The sequence below is a fragment of the Notolepis coatsorum genome (genome assembly GCF_963971535.1).
Source record: "Notolepis coatsorum genome assembly, chromosome: 6".
Lineage (NCBI taxonomy): Eukaryota > Metazoa > Chordata > Actinopteri > Aulopiformes > Paralepididae > Notolepis > Notolepis coatsorum.
Window position 1 is genome coordinate 45,190,122 of NC_140170.1, and position 13,881 is coordinate 45,204,002.

A 13,881-nucleotide genomic window follows, 5' to 3' on the forward strand; every position below is an offset into this window, starting at 1 on the left:
CACAATGCATAATGAACCTACTGTAACAATTAATATAGCTAAAATTACATTAGTGTAAAACAAAAACAAAAAATTACTTTACAGTGTTAAAAACAATTTAAAAACAATTTAAGATTCTTTTTAAAAGTGAATCTACTGTAAATGCAGCAGAGGTTCCGAGGCAGGCCATTCCACAGAGTTAATGCTCTAAAAATAAAAGATCTCCCCAAAGCGCTGGTTCTAGGACCTGGCAATTCAAGCAATACATACACGACATACCTGCCCCCCGCCAGTCGCACTGGCATTCCTCCTGTACTCCGCCAGGCGCTTCTTGGCGGTCAACTTGACATCGAACCACTTATTTTTTATCTCTGCAACGGTTCGCTGCTGCGGGGATATCGAGTTGACAGCTTCGGTAACTGCCTCCCACGCAGCAGTTTTTCTTTTGTTTGTTATGCCGAAGCTGAGGGAACCAAATAATATGCCTGCCTTGGTGTCCACCTCTGTGACGAGGACATCCACCGCTTGGTCGGTGTAATTTCTCTTTTTTGTTCGCTTGGCCATTTTCCAACATTCCACGGACAGGAATTTCCTCATGGTATTTGAAGGGGAGGCCTGTTACCATATTTGGTTAATTGGGGCGGTTCTGGTATGCAAATACGTAAAACCGTGCACGAGCGTGGAGTGTAGATCAAGTGATATTTATCAACACAGAGTACTTGCAGGTGTGCGTGGGACACGTTTACGCACGTGTGATAAATCCCGATTTTTCTGTACGTACACACATTCTAAATTCCGTGCTTAAGAACGAAAATAGAACACTTTCTAAGAATTGTTGATAAATGAGGGCCCAGGAGTGGCAGGGGTGCAGGCCTCTCATCCTGGCTCAGTGATGATGAGATGAGTCTCAGGTGTGTAGAGCGGCTCAGGTAGGCAGGCTGAGGGTGAAGCGGGAACATGGAGGGACCCATCTATGGTAGCGGGGACCTGCTGATAGACGGGGGAGAGAAAGGCCCTGGCTGTGGCTGTAACACTTTCAGAACCAGGTGATGAGGAAAGAGCTTAGCCCGGTTCTCACATTATTTGTGGTGCCCAGCAGGGCGGTGTGTGTGGCCAAGGCTACATGGTATGTGGGCTGGTGGGAAGGAATTTCCTCTTGTTTCATTTCAGGGAATATAGTATTTAAGGTGGGACTATCTACTATTGTGGTTGGCTCCCACAAATACATCCTATACGGGACACACTGTACACCATGAACATGGATTACTACAGTAAGGAGCTCCTATTTTTCATTCTGGGTCTCCTGACAAAGCATGACATCTGAGAGCGTATAGTGTAGGATCATTAGAATAACAGTGTTTCTCCTGTTACTCAGCAGCGGTGGACCACCAGGGGAAGAACATTTAACAGCACAAGAGAAAATAGGAGAGGGGGGGGGGGGCCATTGTATTCCTATTTCTATTATTCCTATTATTTAAAAGTGTCTTCAGGCTGTGTAGAGGCGTAGAGGCAGCTCAGCACCATTGTGACGTTGTGATTCTAGTCTGAGCTCGGTTCCTCCTGAAAGGGTCAAAATGAGTATCTGAACTCTTGGTGCTACGACCTGCACTTGAACTGAAACTGGGACTGAAAAACAGCGCTGGGCGTGAAGTCAATTGCTAAATTATCTTTTTTTTATTTTCACCTTGGGGCCCCACCAAATCATTAGCCTTACCGTTCTCTCATCATAGAGCGAGCTAAACATTTATATCCCACATAATAAATACTTCTCTGTGTGCATATGAAACATAAATGGTGAGTTTGTGGATTTACTGGCATTTTAGATGAGTGCTAAAAAACTAAAAAGAATTATGACCTGTTGTTGGCAGGCGAAACATGTCACAGGTGAGCGCTGCACAATGAGAGGTGACTTACTAGCCCATAAAGGTGAAAGTAATTACAGGTGAGCTCTACAACATAATGAAAGGCTGTCTGTTTGTAAGTGAGAAAAAAGAAGGTTGCAGGTGACTGTTCCACAGGCGTTGGTGAAGAAAGTACTTTTTTTAGACGATGAAAGTATCTTTTACGATTACGAAAGTACCCTTTTAGATGACAAAAGTACTTTTTTAGACAGCGAAAGTACCTTTATTAGATGGTGAAAGTATCGTGTTAGATGGTGAACGTATCTTGTTAGATGGTGAAAGTATCTTTTTAGATGGTAAAGTATCTTGATAGATGGCAAAAGTATCTTGTTAGATTGTGAAAGTATCTTTTTAGATGGTGAAAGTATCTTGTTAGATTATGAAAGTATCTTTTGTGATGGTGAAAGTATCTTTTTACAGTAGATTGTGAAAGTATCTTTTTAGATGGTGAAAGTATCTTGTTAGATGGTGAAAGTATCTTTTTAGATTGTGAAAGTATCTTGTTAGATTGTGAAAGTATCTTGTTAGATGGTGAAAGTATCTTTTTAGATGGTGAAAGTATCTTTTTAGATTGTGAAAGTATCTTGTTAGATTGTGAAAGTATCTTGTTAGATGGTGAAAGTATCTTGTTAGATGGTGAAAGTATCTTTTTAGATGGTGAAAGTATCTTGTTAGATGGTGAAAGTATCTTTTTAGATGGTGAAAGTATCTTGTTAGATTGTGAAAGTATCTTTTTAGATGGTGAAAGTGTAGATGTAGGTATGAAAGCACCTGGATTACATCACATAGGTTATAAAACTATATACACAGGCTATAATTATATATCTTGCAATTTAGTAGCAAAAGAAAAGTACACTAAATGACACAATGCTATAATTTTTTGTTGCAGTCAGGCTAATTATGTTGTCTTCTATGATCGTTCCGGATCAGACGGAACACGACCAGAACCCGCCCACTATCCTTCTGGCCAAATGTTGCCCCGACACGGACTCCAGGCTGTCCTACAGTTTCCGATGATTTCAAAGAAGTGAAAACTATTTGACTGACACGGTGGCAGGTATAATAATAATCCATGTTCTTTAATCCCGTGATGAAGGCAATTAGGCTGAAACATTAGACGTGATGAAGGCCATTAGGCTGAAACATTAGCATGCCGTGATGAAGGCCATTAGGCTGAAACGTTAGCATGCCGTGATGAAGGCCATTAGGCTGAAACGTTAGCATGCCGTGATGAAGGCCATTAGGCTGAAACGTTAGCCGTGATGAAGGCCATTAGGCTGAAACAATAGCCGTGATGAAGGCCATTAGGCTGAAACGTTAGCATGCCGTGATGAAGGCCATTAGGCTGAAACGTTAGCCGTGATGAAGGCCATTAGGCTGAATCAATAGCCGTGATGAAGGCCATTAGGCTGAAACATTAGCATGCCGTGATGAAGGCCATTAGGCTGAAACGTTAGCCGTGATGAAGGCCATTAGGCTGAAACAATAGCCGTGATGAAGGCCATTAGGCTGAAACATTAGCATGCCGTGATGAAGGCCATTAGGCTGAAACGTTAGCCGTGATGAAGGCCATTAGGCTGAAACGTTAGCCGTGATGAAGGCCATTAGGCTGAAACGTTAGCCGTGATGAAGGCCATTAGGCTGAAACGTTAGCCGTGATGAAGGCCATTAGGCTGAAACGTTAGCATGGCGTGATGAAAGCCATTAGGCTGAAACGTTAGCCGTGATGAAGGCCATTAGGCTGAAACATTAGCATGCTGTGATGAAGGCCATTAGGTTGAAACATTAGCATGCTGTGATGAAGGCCATTAGGCTGAAACGTTAGCCGTGATGAAGGCCATTAGGCTGAAACATTAGCATGCCGTGATGAAGGCCATTAGGCTGAAACGTTAGCATGATGAAGGCCATTAGGCTGAAACATTAGTCGTGATGAAGGCCATTAGGCTGAAACGTTAGCATGATGAAGGCCATTAGGCTGAAACGTTAGCATGGCGTGATGAAGGCCATTAGGCTGAAACGTTAGTGTCATGCTGTGACGTTACTCGTTAGCATTAATCTGTGTATTGTGTTAATTACAGCTCAATGAAAAACATAGCAATACCTTGGCTTATAGGGACTGTCACCTTATCATTTCAGTGAGCTGTAATTAACACAAGGATGTAATGTCCCCGATGACATTACTGGTGGCCATATATAATAACCTAACCCTTTGAGTTTTGATTGATTGATTGAAAAGTTTATTAACAGATTGCAGAATGGGTACAGTACAGTACATCTCAATGCATACAATTGTTAAGGGGATGCAGACCAGAGAAAGACTTTCGTCTTGTTTACACCAGGGTCCCCCATTTTCAATTCATCATAACATATATGACATACATGACATACAGATAGACAGTACTGCTACATCTATACATTTATGACATATCAGATTTGCAAATACAGTACTGTTTGTGATACAAAAGTGTCCAGAAAAGGATTGTATATACATTTGGCGTAGAAACTGTACATTGGAGGAGGTTGGTGGGGTGGGGTTGGGTGAGGGCTGTACATTGGAGGTGGGGGGGGGGGGGGGGGTTGGGTAGGGGACCCACACACATTTTACACTGTACATTGGAATATTGACAAAGCCTTACTTGGTCATTTACTGTACAACTAGGTTAGGACATTTGTAGGGGCCAGTTTCGAATTGCAGTCTCACGTAGGTGTTTTTTGAGAGTGTTTTTGAAGGTGGGTAGTGATTCACATTCCTTTACAGCTTTAGGCAGGGCGTTCCACATTGATGTGGCATAATTGCGAAACGTGTTTAGTCCCTTGTTTGAGCCGAATCTGGGTTTTACATGATTTGTGGAGCTCCCTCTGGTGTTGTGATCGTGGTATTCACTGACCTTTGGGAAGTATTTTGACATGTACATGGGTACCTTGGTCGCGTAGTGTATCTTGTAGACCAGGCCCATTGCAAGTTGCTGTACTCTGTCGTCTACTCTAAGCCATCCTAGGTTGTCAAAGTGGGCAGGGGTGAGGTGGGTTCTAGGAGTCAGGTCAAGTAGTAGTCTGACTAGCTTGTTTTGAGATGTTTGTAATTAGTTTTTTAGTGCCTTTGAGGTGCTTTGGTACCATGAGGTGCAAGCATAGTCGTAGTACCCTTGAATGAGTGCTCCTGCTAGAGTCTTCAGGGTATTCTTGTTTACCAGAGAGGAGATCCGGTACAAGAATCGCGTTCGTTGGTTGACTTTTTTTATTACATTGGATGCCATTTTGTCACAGGAAAGATTAGCCTCTAGGATGGAACCCAGGTAGGTAATTTCATCTTTCCTTGTGATAATATTGTCACCCACTGTAACCGAGAAGCTGTCGGTCTTGCTGAGTTTGTTATTTGAACCGAAGAGAATGGACTCTGTTTTGCCCATGTGTAATGATAGTTTGTTGTCGGCGAGCCATATGCAGATTTTGCCTAGTTCCGAGCTGAGGGCTTTTTCAACCTGTAACTTGTTCTTGTCAGAGACCAGCAGGGCTGAGTCGTCCGCAAACAGGAACAAGTTGCAGTCACAAGCTGACGACATGTCATTTGCATAAATTAGGAATAGTAGCGGTCCTAGTATGCTTCCTTGTGGAACACCACAGCTCACTGTGAGGGGGGGGGATAGGGTACCGTTTACTTCCACCATCTGTTCCCTCCCCTCCAGGTAGGATTGTATCCAGCTCACTGATAAACTATCAAAACCAATTGCTTTTAGCTTGTCAATCAGAATGGTGTGATTGACAGTGTCGAAGGCCTTTTGTAGGTCCAGCATGACCATGCCGCAGTATTTGCCCGCGTCCACCTCTTGTTTGATGTGGTCGTTCAAGTAGAGAAGGCATGTGTCAGTGGAGTGGGATGTTCTGAAGCCAGATTGGAATTCGTAGATTAGATTTTTTTCCGCGAGGTACTTTTCGATCTGTTCGTATACTATTTTTTCCATGACTTTCGAGATGGATGTAAGGATAGAAACAGGGCGGTAGTTACCCGGGTCTAATTTGCTGCCCTTTTTGTGCAGGGGTGTTACTCTCGCAATTTTGAAGTCCTTGGGGACGTGTCCCTGTTTTATGGAGAGGTTTATTATGTGTGTGATGACTGGGGTGATGGCTGCTGCTGAGTCTCTGAGGAATTTGGAGGGGATGTTGTCATGGCCAGTGGCCTTGTTTGGTTGGAGGGCGCTCAGTTTTTTGAGTACCTCATCTGTAGTTACTATTTCCAGTTTGAAGTCGTCTTTGTGGACGCCTAGGTTCATGTAGTATGCTACTATGTGTTCTACCCCATACTGCCCTGAGTGGGAGGGTAGTTTGTTTACCAGTGTTGTGGCTATGTTTGTGAAGAAAGTGTTTAAGTAATTGGCTACATCCAGCTTGTCTGTGATGAGCGTGTTGTCCGTCTTTATGTTTATGTTTGAGAACCTGGTTTTGAGTTTTTTACTGCAGCCTAGTTGATTGTTGAGTAATTTCCAAAGTTCACGTGGTTTATTTTTGTTTTCCTCGGTTTTGTCATTGATGAAATTTTTTTTAGCAGTTTTGATCATGGAGTTTACGTCATTTCTTAGTCTGTTTCTTTCTAGTTTGAGTTCAGTCACGTGGTCTTGGAGTTCACTGCTCGTGCTTTTGGTAAGCTTTGACTGACTTTTACGAAACTCAGAGCATTTTTTGTCTCTTGCTTTCATAGCGGTCAGTATTTCAGTGTGCATCCATGGCTCAGCGCGATTTTTTACCCTGGTGGTTCTTAGGGGGGCCATTTTGTTTAGTATTGATGAAAATTTGGTTTTGAAGCCAAGCCAAGTTTCTTCAACCAGTGTACCATTGAGTTCATCTGACCAGTCCAGACTCTCCAGTTCAAGGTTAAAGGCCTCGCTAGAGTAGGTTTTGAGGTCTCTAGATGTGACTGTTTTGTGACAGCCAGCCTTTAGTTTTAGCTTTTTGCGGGTACAGAATATCATGTAATGATCACTTAACCCGCATGCTATAACCCCTTTAGTTAATGTCTTTATTTCTCAGAAGAGGCAGGTTTCCACTTTTTATTCCAACTCAATTCTAAAACACAAATAACCAACACAGCCTGTACAACATAGGCCATTTACACAGTGGCCATTTTGATTTGTCCTAGATGAGTAAACAAAAAGGTGTGACCATAGGTGTAACTATGGTTACAGAATCATCAATACTCAGTTACACCTTTGTTTACCCATCTATGACGAGTCAAAATGGCTGCTGTGAAGAGGACCTAGGCCTGAAGAACATGAAACTAAATAATGATGTTTTAACAAGTATGACCATTTTAATATGAAAACACATCCAGAATCCAACATCTTTTTTACTTCCAACAGGACAAGATATCAAACCCTTCATCAGAACCCAGACGAGCTGTAACCACTAGAAACCTCCAGGCGACAAACACAGGAGCGACACGTGTCTCGAGATGAAGACAATCCTGGCTTGATTTTCTAACACTACAGAAACGAGCATGTAGTTATTTACAACCAGCGCTGCGCCGTGGCAGAACCAGAACCGGAGGGGGAGATCATGATGGGAGCAGGAGGGGGAGATGGGCGGACTGTCCTACAAACCAAGGCTCTCAATGTACAGTACCCCCGGCCCCCATCACCCAATGCTGCTATGGTGCCTGAATTTCCCCAAGGGGATCAATAAAGGAATATATTATCTTATCTTGATGTAATCAAAATATGCACGCATCAAATTGTTACTTCCTCTAGCAGGGAGGTGCATGTTTTGTTTGCATGTTGTGTTAAGATGTAATTATAAAAAAAAAAAGTAGGCTTCTGAATGTTTCTTTTATTCTTTTATCATTTAAACTCTTTAATTACCCCCCCCCCCCCCCCCATGGATGTCAATACACTGAACAAATATTTCAAGACATTGAACATGAAATAATGTATTTTCAAGTGTTACAACAGTGTTTTAAATATATAAATATGGACAAATTATAAATGTAAAATATATGCACACTGTAGTAAACCCTTTATCCTAGACTAGATCCCCCTTTAGGATAGCTGGGTCTTTATAATTATCATATAAATGAACAAACGGTAAATATAGTGATATAATGAGGGATCAATATGGTGTAATAACATCTATATAAAAACAATATCTAAAATAAAGTACAGTTTCCTTCTGAAACTAGATATCCATCATTTGGAAGAAAAAAATAAATCTAAAATGCTTTTTGATGTTGAAGTAAAAGTCATTATGGAACCGAATATAGGTAGAATTAGCTATATTAATACCTTTGTTTGAGAAATGTTGACATCTGTTACAATCACAACAGATTATCTATTATTGGAAAAACAGTCATTACACATTTTCAAGTAACTATTTTTCCAATACAAAATCGATTTGTATTTTGGAATGAAATCCTTCAAGTTTACTATTACAGAGCAGTGCTGCTGTGACGTGTGAACATGCATTCTATCGCTGCCTCTGTCGCACGACGAAGCCTCTGTTGTTGCTTATGGCCTCAGTGAGTCTGGCGCTCAGCGTCTCCTTGGTTGAGTATATGGGCAGCTCCAGGATGGAGTGGCAGGTCAGGGCCTCTGGGAAGTGCTGCTGGGAGGCGTGGATGAGGACCCGCACCTCCATCCTGACCTGGTCCATGCCCTGGATCGGCACGCGGTCACAACCTGTCAAGAACACTACACACAGGGATGAGATGAGACGAATGATGATGAGATAATAAGATCACTCTATGCATGAACGGTCCTCTCGGGGGGAGACGCATCTTGGACAACGAGGGAGATTCTGCCACTCTCATGACTACTTCAATAAGATAAGATAAAATAACAGCAGATAAGATAACCCTTTAATGGTCCTCTCGGGGAGACTCGTCTCTGAGAGAGATTCTGCTATACGGTCATAACTACATCAAGATCACGAGAGGGGGAGAAGAATAAAGTTATAGAAGAAGATTTGTCATTTCTAACATGCATGGCCCAGTGAATGCATTCTGGGACGGTACACATTCAATTAGATTAGATTAAAATGTATTGTCATTATACAGCACAAGTACAGTACAACAAAAATAAGTTTGACATCCAACCAGAGTGCAAATGAAACGGTAAAGTGCAATACTATACAATGTACAGGTGATTAAAACAAATGCAAATTAGTACTAGTGAGTAATAGTGCCAATCATATATGTAACTGAGGGGTACAATTCCCTGACTGTATTATATAAGTATGGTATCATTAAACCACTACTGTCTTATGTACATTACTACTGGCCATACAGTACACAGGTATATCAGATGAACACTTCCCACAATGACACGGTTCCACACAAAACTGGGTTATAATAATATTTATTAGCAGCAATGATAGTATATAACAATACTTTACGTAGGGTCGCGCTTATAAGGCGAAAGAATGTGCGTGAGTAAATCAATAACGTAAGTTCATTATCATATTACGCAGGAGATAATGAATACCACCTGTATCTTAGGAATTATATCTATGGTACACTAGTAAGGCAGCGGGAGATACTGGTAGGGTCCCTCCGGTTGTAGGCCAGCAAGGGGAGAGGATTTGTCGGTAGTAGAGTCTGGGTCAACGAAGAATAGGGAGACTCCAAGTACAGGAGACGGTGCAATAATCTCTTGATCCGCAGACGAATAACAGCTATTCTCCGGCATGCAGCTCCGCATGGAAGAAAGCTAGCCAGCCTCAGGCTTCTGAGAGGCGGGCTCGACGTTGCTCCTCACAGGGTAAATCCCACACAATTGTGGGTGTAGACGATTCTCCGCTCCATCAATTACAGGACCAAAGCAAATATAATCCAGCCGAAAAGGGCTATGCAGTCGTCGGGTAGGTTATCCAGTGTACATGTCCACACGGTCCTCGTCTAGGGCTCCTCGGGTGAAGGCGCCAGGGTAAGCTGCCCAGCCTGGATAAGCACACTAGCTGGTACGAGGAAACGTTGGTGATGCTGGTCACTGTAGAACGGTAGCCGCACGATACACTATACATAAATAGACTATTACTGAATTAATAGAATAGGTCGAACTCGACGGTACAGCGTTAAACTCTGATACTTCAGTTATTAATTCGCACGCGGTCTCAATGCTCTATTTGGGGCCAAACAGGCCTTACTTCACCGCACGTTGTATCGTGGGTGAGGCTTCAACTTATTGGGTAACTCAACTTCTGTATTCACCTGCGCCGTATTTATACGTTAGGTGAACAAACTAGTACCAGCTTTATTCCTGTCTCGTATCCTTGCGCAGAGCCGTTCATGTCCAGGCATGTCTTTGGCGGTGACTTTGAACTAGACCTTGGGGGTATGGCAGTGGCGCCTAAGGGACCGCTGTCCAATAAGAGAACGAAATATTATGGTCTGTACTAGGTAAAGGGATATTCCGTGTATATGTACAAGGAATACACAAGAGATATCAAACGATATACAAATATTATGCAATATATATCAATTAATAAATATATATATTCGGTTTAATCTGATCCTTCGTAACAATATATGTATGTATGTATATGTATAGTATTAATATGTACAGTGATACAGGAATAAAGACACTATGGTAGTAAGTCGTACTGACTAGCAGCATAACTAAGAGTAGGTAAGGGATATACAGATATATATAGTATCTACGGATATTTAAAAAGGAGTATATGCAGGTATGTACAGACAGATGACATGATATGATGATTCCTGTGTAGAGCAGCTGTAGACTGTGAAAGCAGTACTGAAGGTATAAATTTAGTCAAAGTTGGTACAGTATGGGTAACAGAGCCTATAGGTACGTCACACTGTGTTAAAGTACCTGTCGTCTCAAGCTACACCCACCGTCAAGCATGTGTTGAAGACGACACACGCTTTAGAAGCGGTAAAGCTCTAGCAAATTAACAATATTTTGACCCAGTTAAACACGGAAACTTGCTTGATGTTTTTTGTCACCCGATTATGACACGGATGAAATAGGATGACTGTATCTTCCCAAACCTGAACGTTTTTTGACGTAATAGTGATAAACTTACAAAGGAAAGCCTTCCTCTGATCCTCAGTCAGTTCTCCGAAGACCAGCCAGAACGTGACAATGTTGGGATGGCCGGCATGGTAAGGCAAATCATAGACGGTGTTCTGTTCACAGAGACAGTGACGTACAATATTGAGACCGGCATTGGTTTGCAATTTGACAGGCAGAATTATTTGATTCTAATTTGAACAAATTAATGAATTACAAATATGAGTTATTTTTCAGTGCTAGTTTCTTTAGATTCTATTATATTTCATTGATTATCAGGGCTAAATAGAATTGTTTTTCAAGAAGAGGTTTTACTGTATGCAGCATTAAAGCCCCGTCTCTATGGTCCTACTAATCACCATAAAGTATCACAAAGAACCACAAAGTACCCCAAAGTATACCACAAAGTACCCTAAAAATACCCCAAAGTACCACAAAGTGCCTGGAAATATACCACAAAGTATCCCAGAATATACCCTAAAATACCACAATATCACAAAATACCCCCAAAGAACCTCAAAGTGCCCCAAAGTATATCCCCAAAAACCACAAAATACCTAAAATTAAAAACTAAAATGTGCACATTTCCCAGAAATATTTCTTATTCTGTTAATCATACCAGCATGGATGCTGACCAACATTTACCCGAAAGCACAACATTCTATTCTGAGCACTTTCATGGTTGTGTCACCAACTGTCCAGTAGAGGGCACCAAAAGAAACTGCTGCTATTTTCTAAAGCTAGCTACTTCTTTGAGTTGACCTGCTCTACCTCTGAGCCAGTATTTTGTGGTACATTGAGGTATACTTTGGGGAACTTTGAGGTTCTTTGGGGTATTTTGTGATACTTTGAGGTATTTTAGGGTGTACTTTGTGATACTTTGAGGTATTTTAGGGTATACTTTGGGGCACTTTGGGGTATTTTGTGGTACTATGGGGTATTTTGGGGTACTTTGTGGTATATTTTGGGGTATACTTTGGCGTTCTTTGTGGTACTTTATGGTGATTTGTAGAACCCCGTCTCTATGATAACTGCGAAAGAACGTCTGAAGAACCACAAGTGCTGACCACATCCAACTACAAAGCGATACTTTAAAACCACGTCAGTTCAGAACAACGTGCGAATGAGAAAACATTGAGTGAGCGATGGGTGACCAACCTGCTTCAGCTTCCCCCAGTCGTAGTGATCTTTGCCCACAGTCAGTCCCCTCAGCTCCTCTGGCTGGAATAACTCCACCACGTCCACATCGCAGACCTGGAAGAAACCCCGTCTGAACTCCTCAAACACCTCCGTCACCGATGTGTTGAAGGCGTAGTTCACATAGGCGTCCACAAACTCCTTCCTGTTTAATGATGAATGTTATCTGGTCGTGAATCTCCCGCTCAGGGAATAAATCACACACATCATGACTGTAGACAGAGGTGGGACAGTGGAAGGGTAGAGAAGTGGGCTTGTGACTATTTCGATATCGAATATCGCTATCCCCTCCCTCTGTGTCCATAGTGAAAGTGCCCTTGTCGCAAGGCATTTAACCCCCAGACTGCAATCAATCCATGCCAAAGCTAGATATGTAAAAGGTGAAAGACTCACAGCCATGCTGATTTGGCAAAATTACATCCAGACCTTTTTGTTTGAAACAACTTCTAGTGAGGGGAGTTGCCACGATTTCTCCATAGAGCCCTTTTTTCACGGCACAGCTCAACGCAGGTAGGGGGCATGGCTGTGAGTGTGAGTCTTTCACCTTTTACATATCTCGCTTTGGCATGGATTGAATGCTTAGATCGCTAGCATGGCTAACAAATGTAAATATATTGTACTGCCCCATTGTTCTGACCATACGTTACTTTTGACCTCCTTGATGTGCATGCACTGTCTGACGTGGACGAGAAACCCTTCTATGGCTACTAGCTCAAATGATTGTGTGTGTGTGTTTTTTTTTAATTATCTTTTTCCCCCTCCTTTTTCCGATTTTTCTCCCATCCCACTGTTAGTCGTTATGCCAATTCCCAACCCCCTTCCTGGTTGTTGCGCACTTTCCCCTACTGTTGGTCCGAGAGGCTGGAGACTGTCACATGCTTTCCTCCGACGCATGTGCAGCCAGCCGGCAGCCAGCCTGGCTGCGCAGATTCTCACTGGGAGAGTGTAACGTGTGGGAGGCCGCACTACCTCTCACCAGATCCTACCTTCGCTGAGCAGGCGCCCCAACCGAACTGTAGGGGTCGCTGTCCACAACGCCCAGGACCCACCCACGGCTCCCCTCCCCCTAACTCAGCCAAACGAGTTAGTATAGCGATCAGCCCGAGCCAAGGCAATGCTGACTCTCCGGGAGTCGAGACCGCAGCCTCTTGCATTGGTGACGAGCACAATCTCCGCTACGCCACCTGACCGCCCATGATTGTGTGTGTTGATACTGTACAATGGATTTGTAATGGAACGTTTTGATAAACATACTTATTTTCACTTGTCACCGGCTTTCCAGGATTTTGGGGGTCAAGTTCAATCTCTTTCCCATCCCAGACAATCTGTTATTATGAGGACACATTTAAATTGTGTCACTTCAAGTTATCAGGTAAAGATCATATTCAAGATACAATTGATCAAATTGGACAGTTTCTCGCCGAACTGCTCAGAAATACGTACCGAAAAGTACATGTACAAGTTTTCTATGTCGTCATCAACATAGTCCTCCAAGATGTACCGCAGACTCCTTAAAACAATATAAAAACAAACAACGGTTATGTTCAAAAACCAAACATTTAAGGCTAGATTTACACAGGCACAAAACACCTGCTTTTCAACCTTTCGTGGCTCATATCTACTCTCGTCTTAGCAGTGGTTTCCCGTTTCTCTGTTTCCTTTTATGTTTCCTGCTATTCAATAGCATTACAGCATATGACACATCTTTTGAACATGGTAATGGGACGATGACTTTATTTAAAAGGTTCACACGGTCTTTTTTATACTGTGTATTGATATTGCGTATG

General features: G+C 42.4%; 1 protein-coding gene across 1 annotated transcript in view; it reads right to left on the bottom strand.

Annotated features, from left to right (window-relative positions):
• Positions 1-8,333: 8,333 nt before the first annotated feature.
• LOC311229454 (E3 ISG15--protein ligase HERC5-like) overlaps positions 8,334-13,881 on the bottom strand; it is a gene marked incomplete at both ends in the record, with an annotated part of 38,865 nt that continues 33,317 nt past the window's right edge. The window contains 5 exons of the mRNA XM_084315535.1: positions 8,334-8,557; positions 10,911-11,013; positions 12,056-12,239; positions 13,349-13,419; positions 13,538-13,604. Of these exons, the coding sequence (XP_084171661.1) occupies positions 8,334-8,557; positions 10,911-11,013; positions 12,056-12,239; positions 13,349-13,419; positions 13,538-13,604 (649 nt within the window). The remainder of the gene's footprint in view (positions 8,558-10,910; positions 11,014-12,055; positions 12,240-13,348; positions 13,420-13,537; positions 13,605-13,881) is intronic.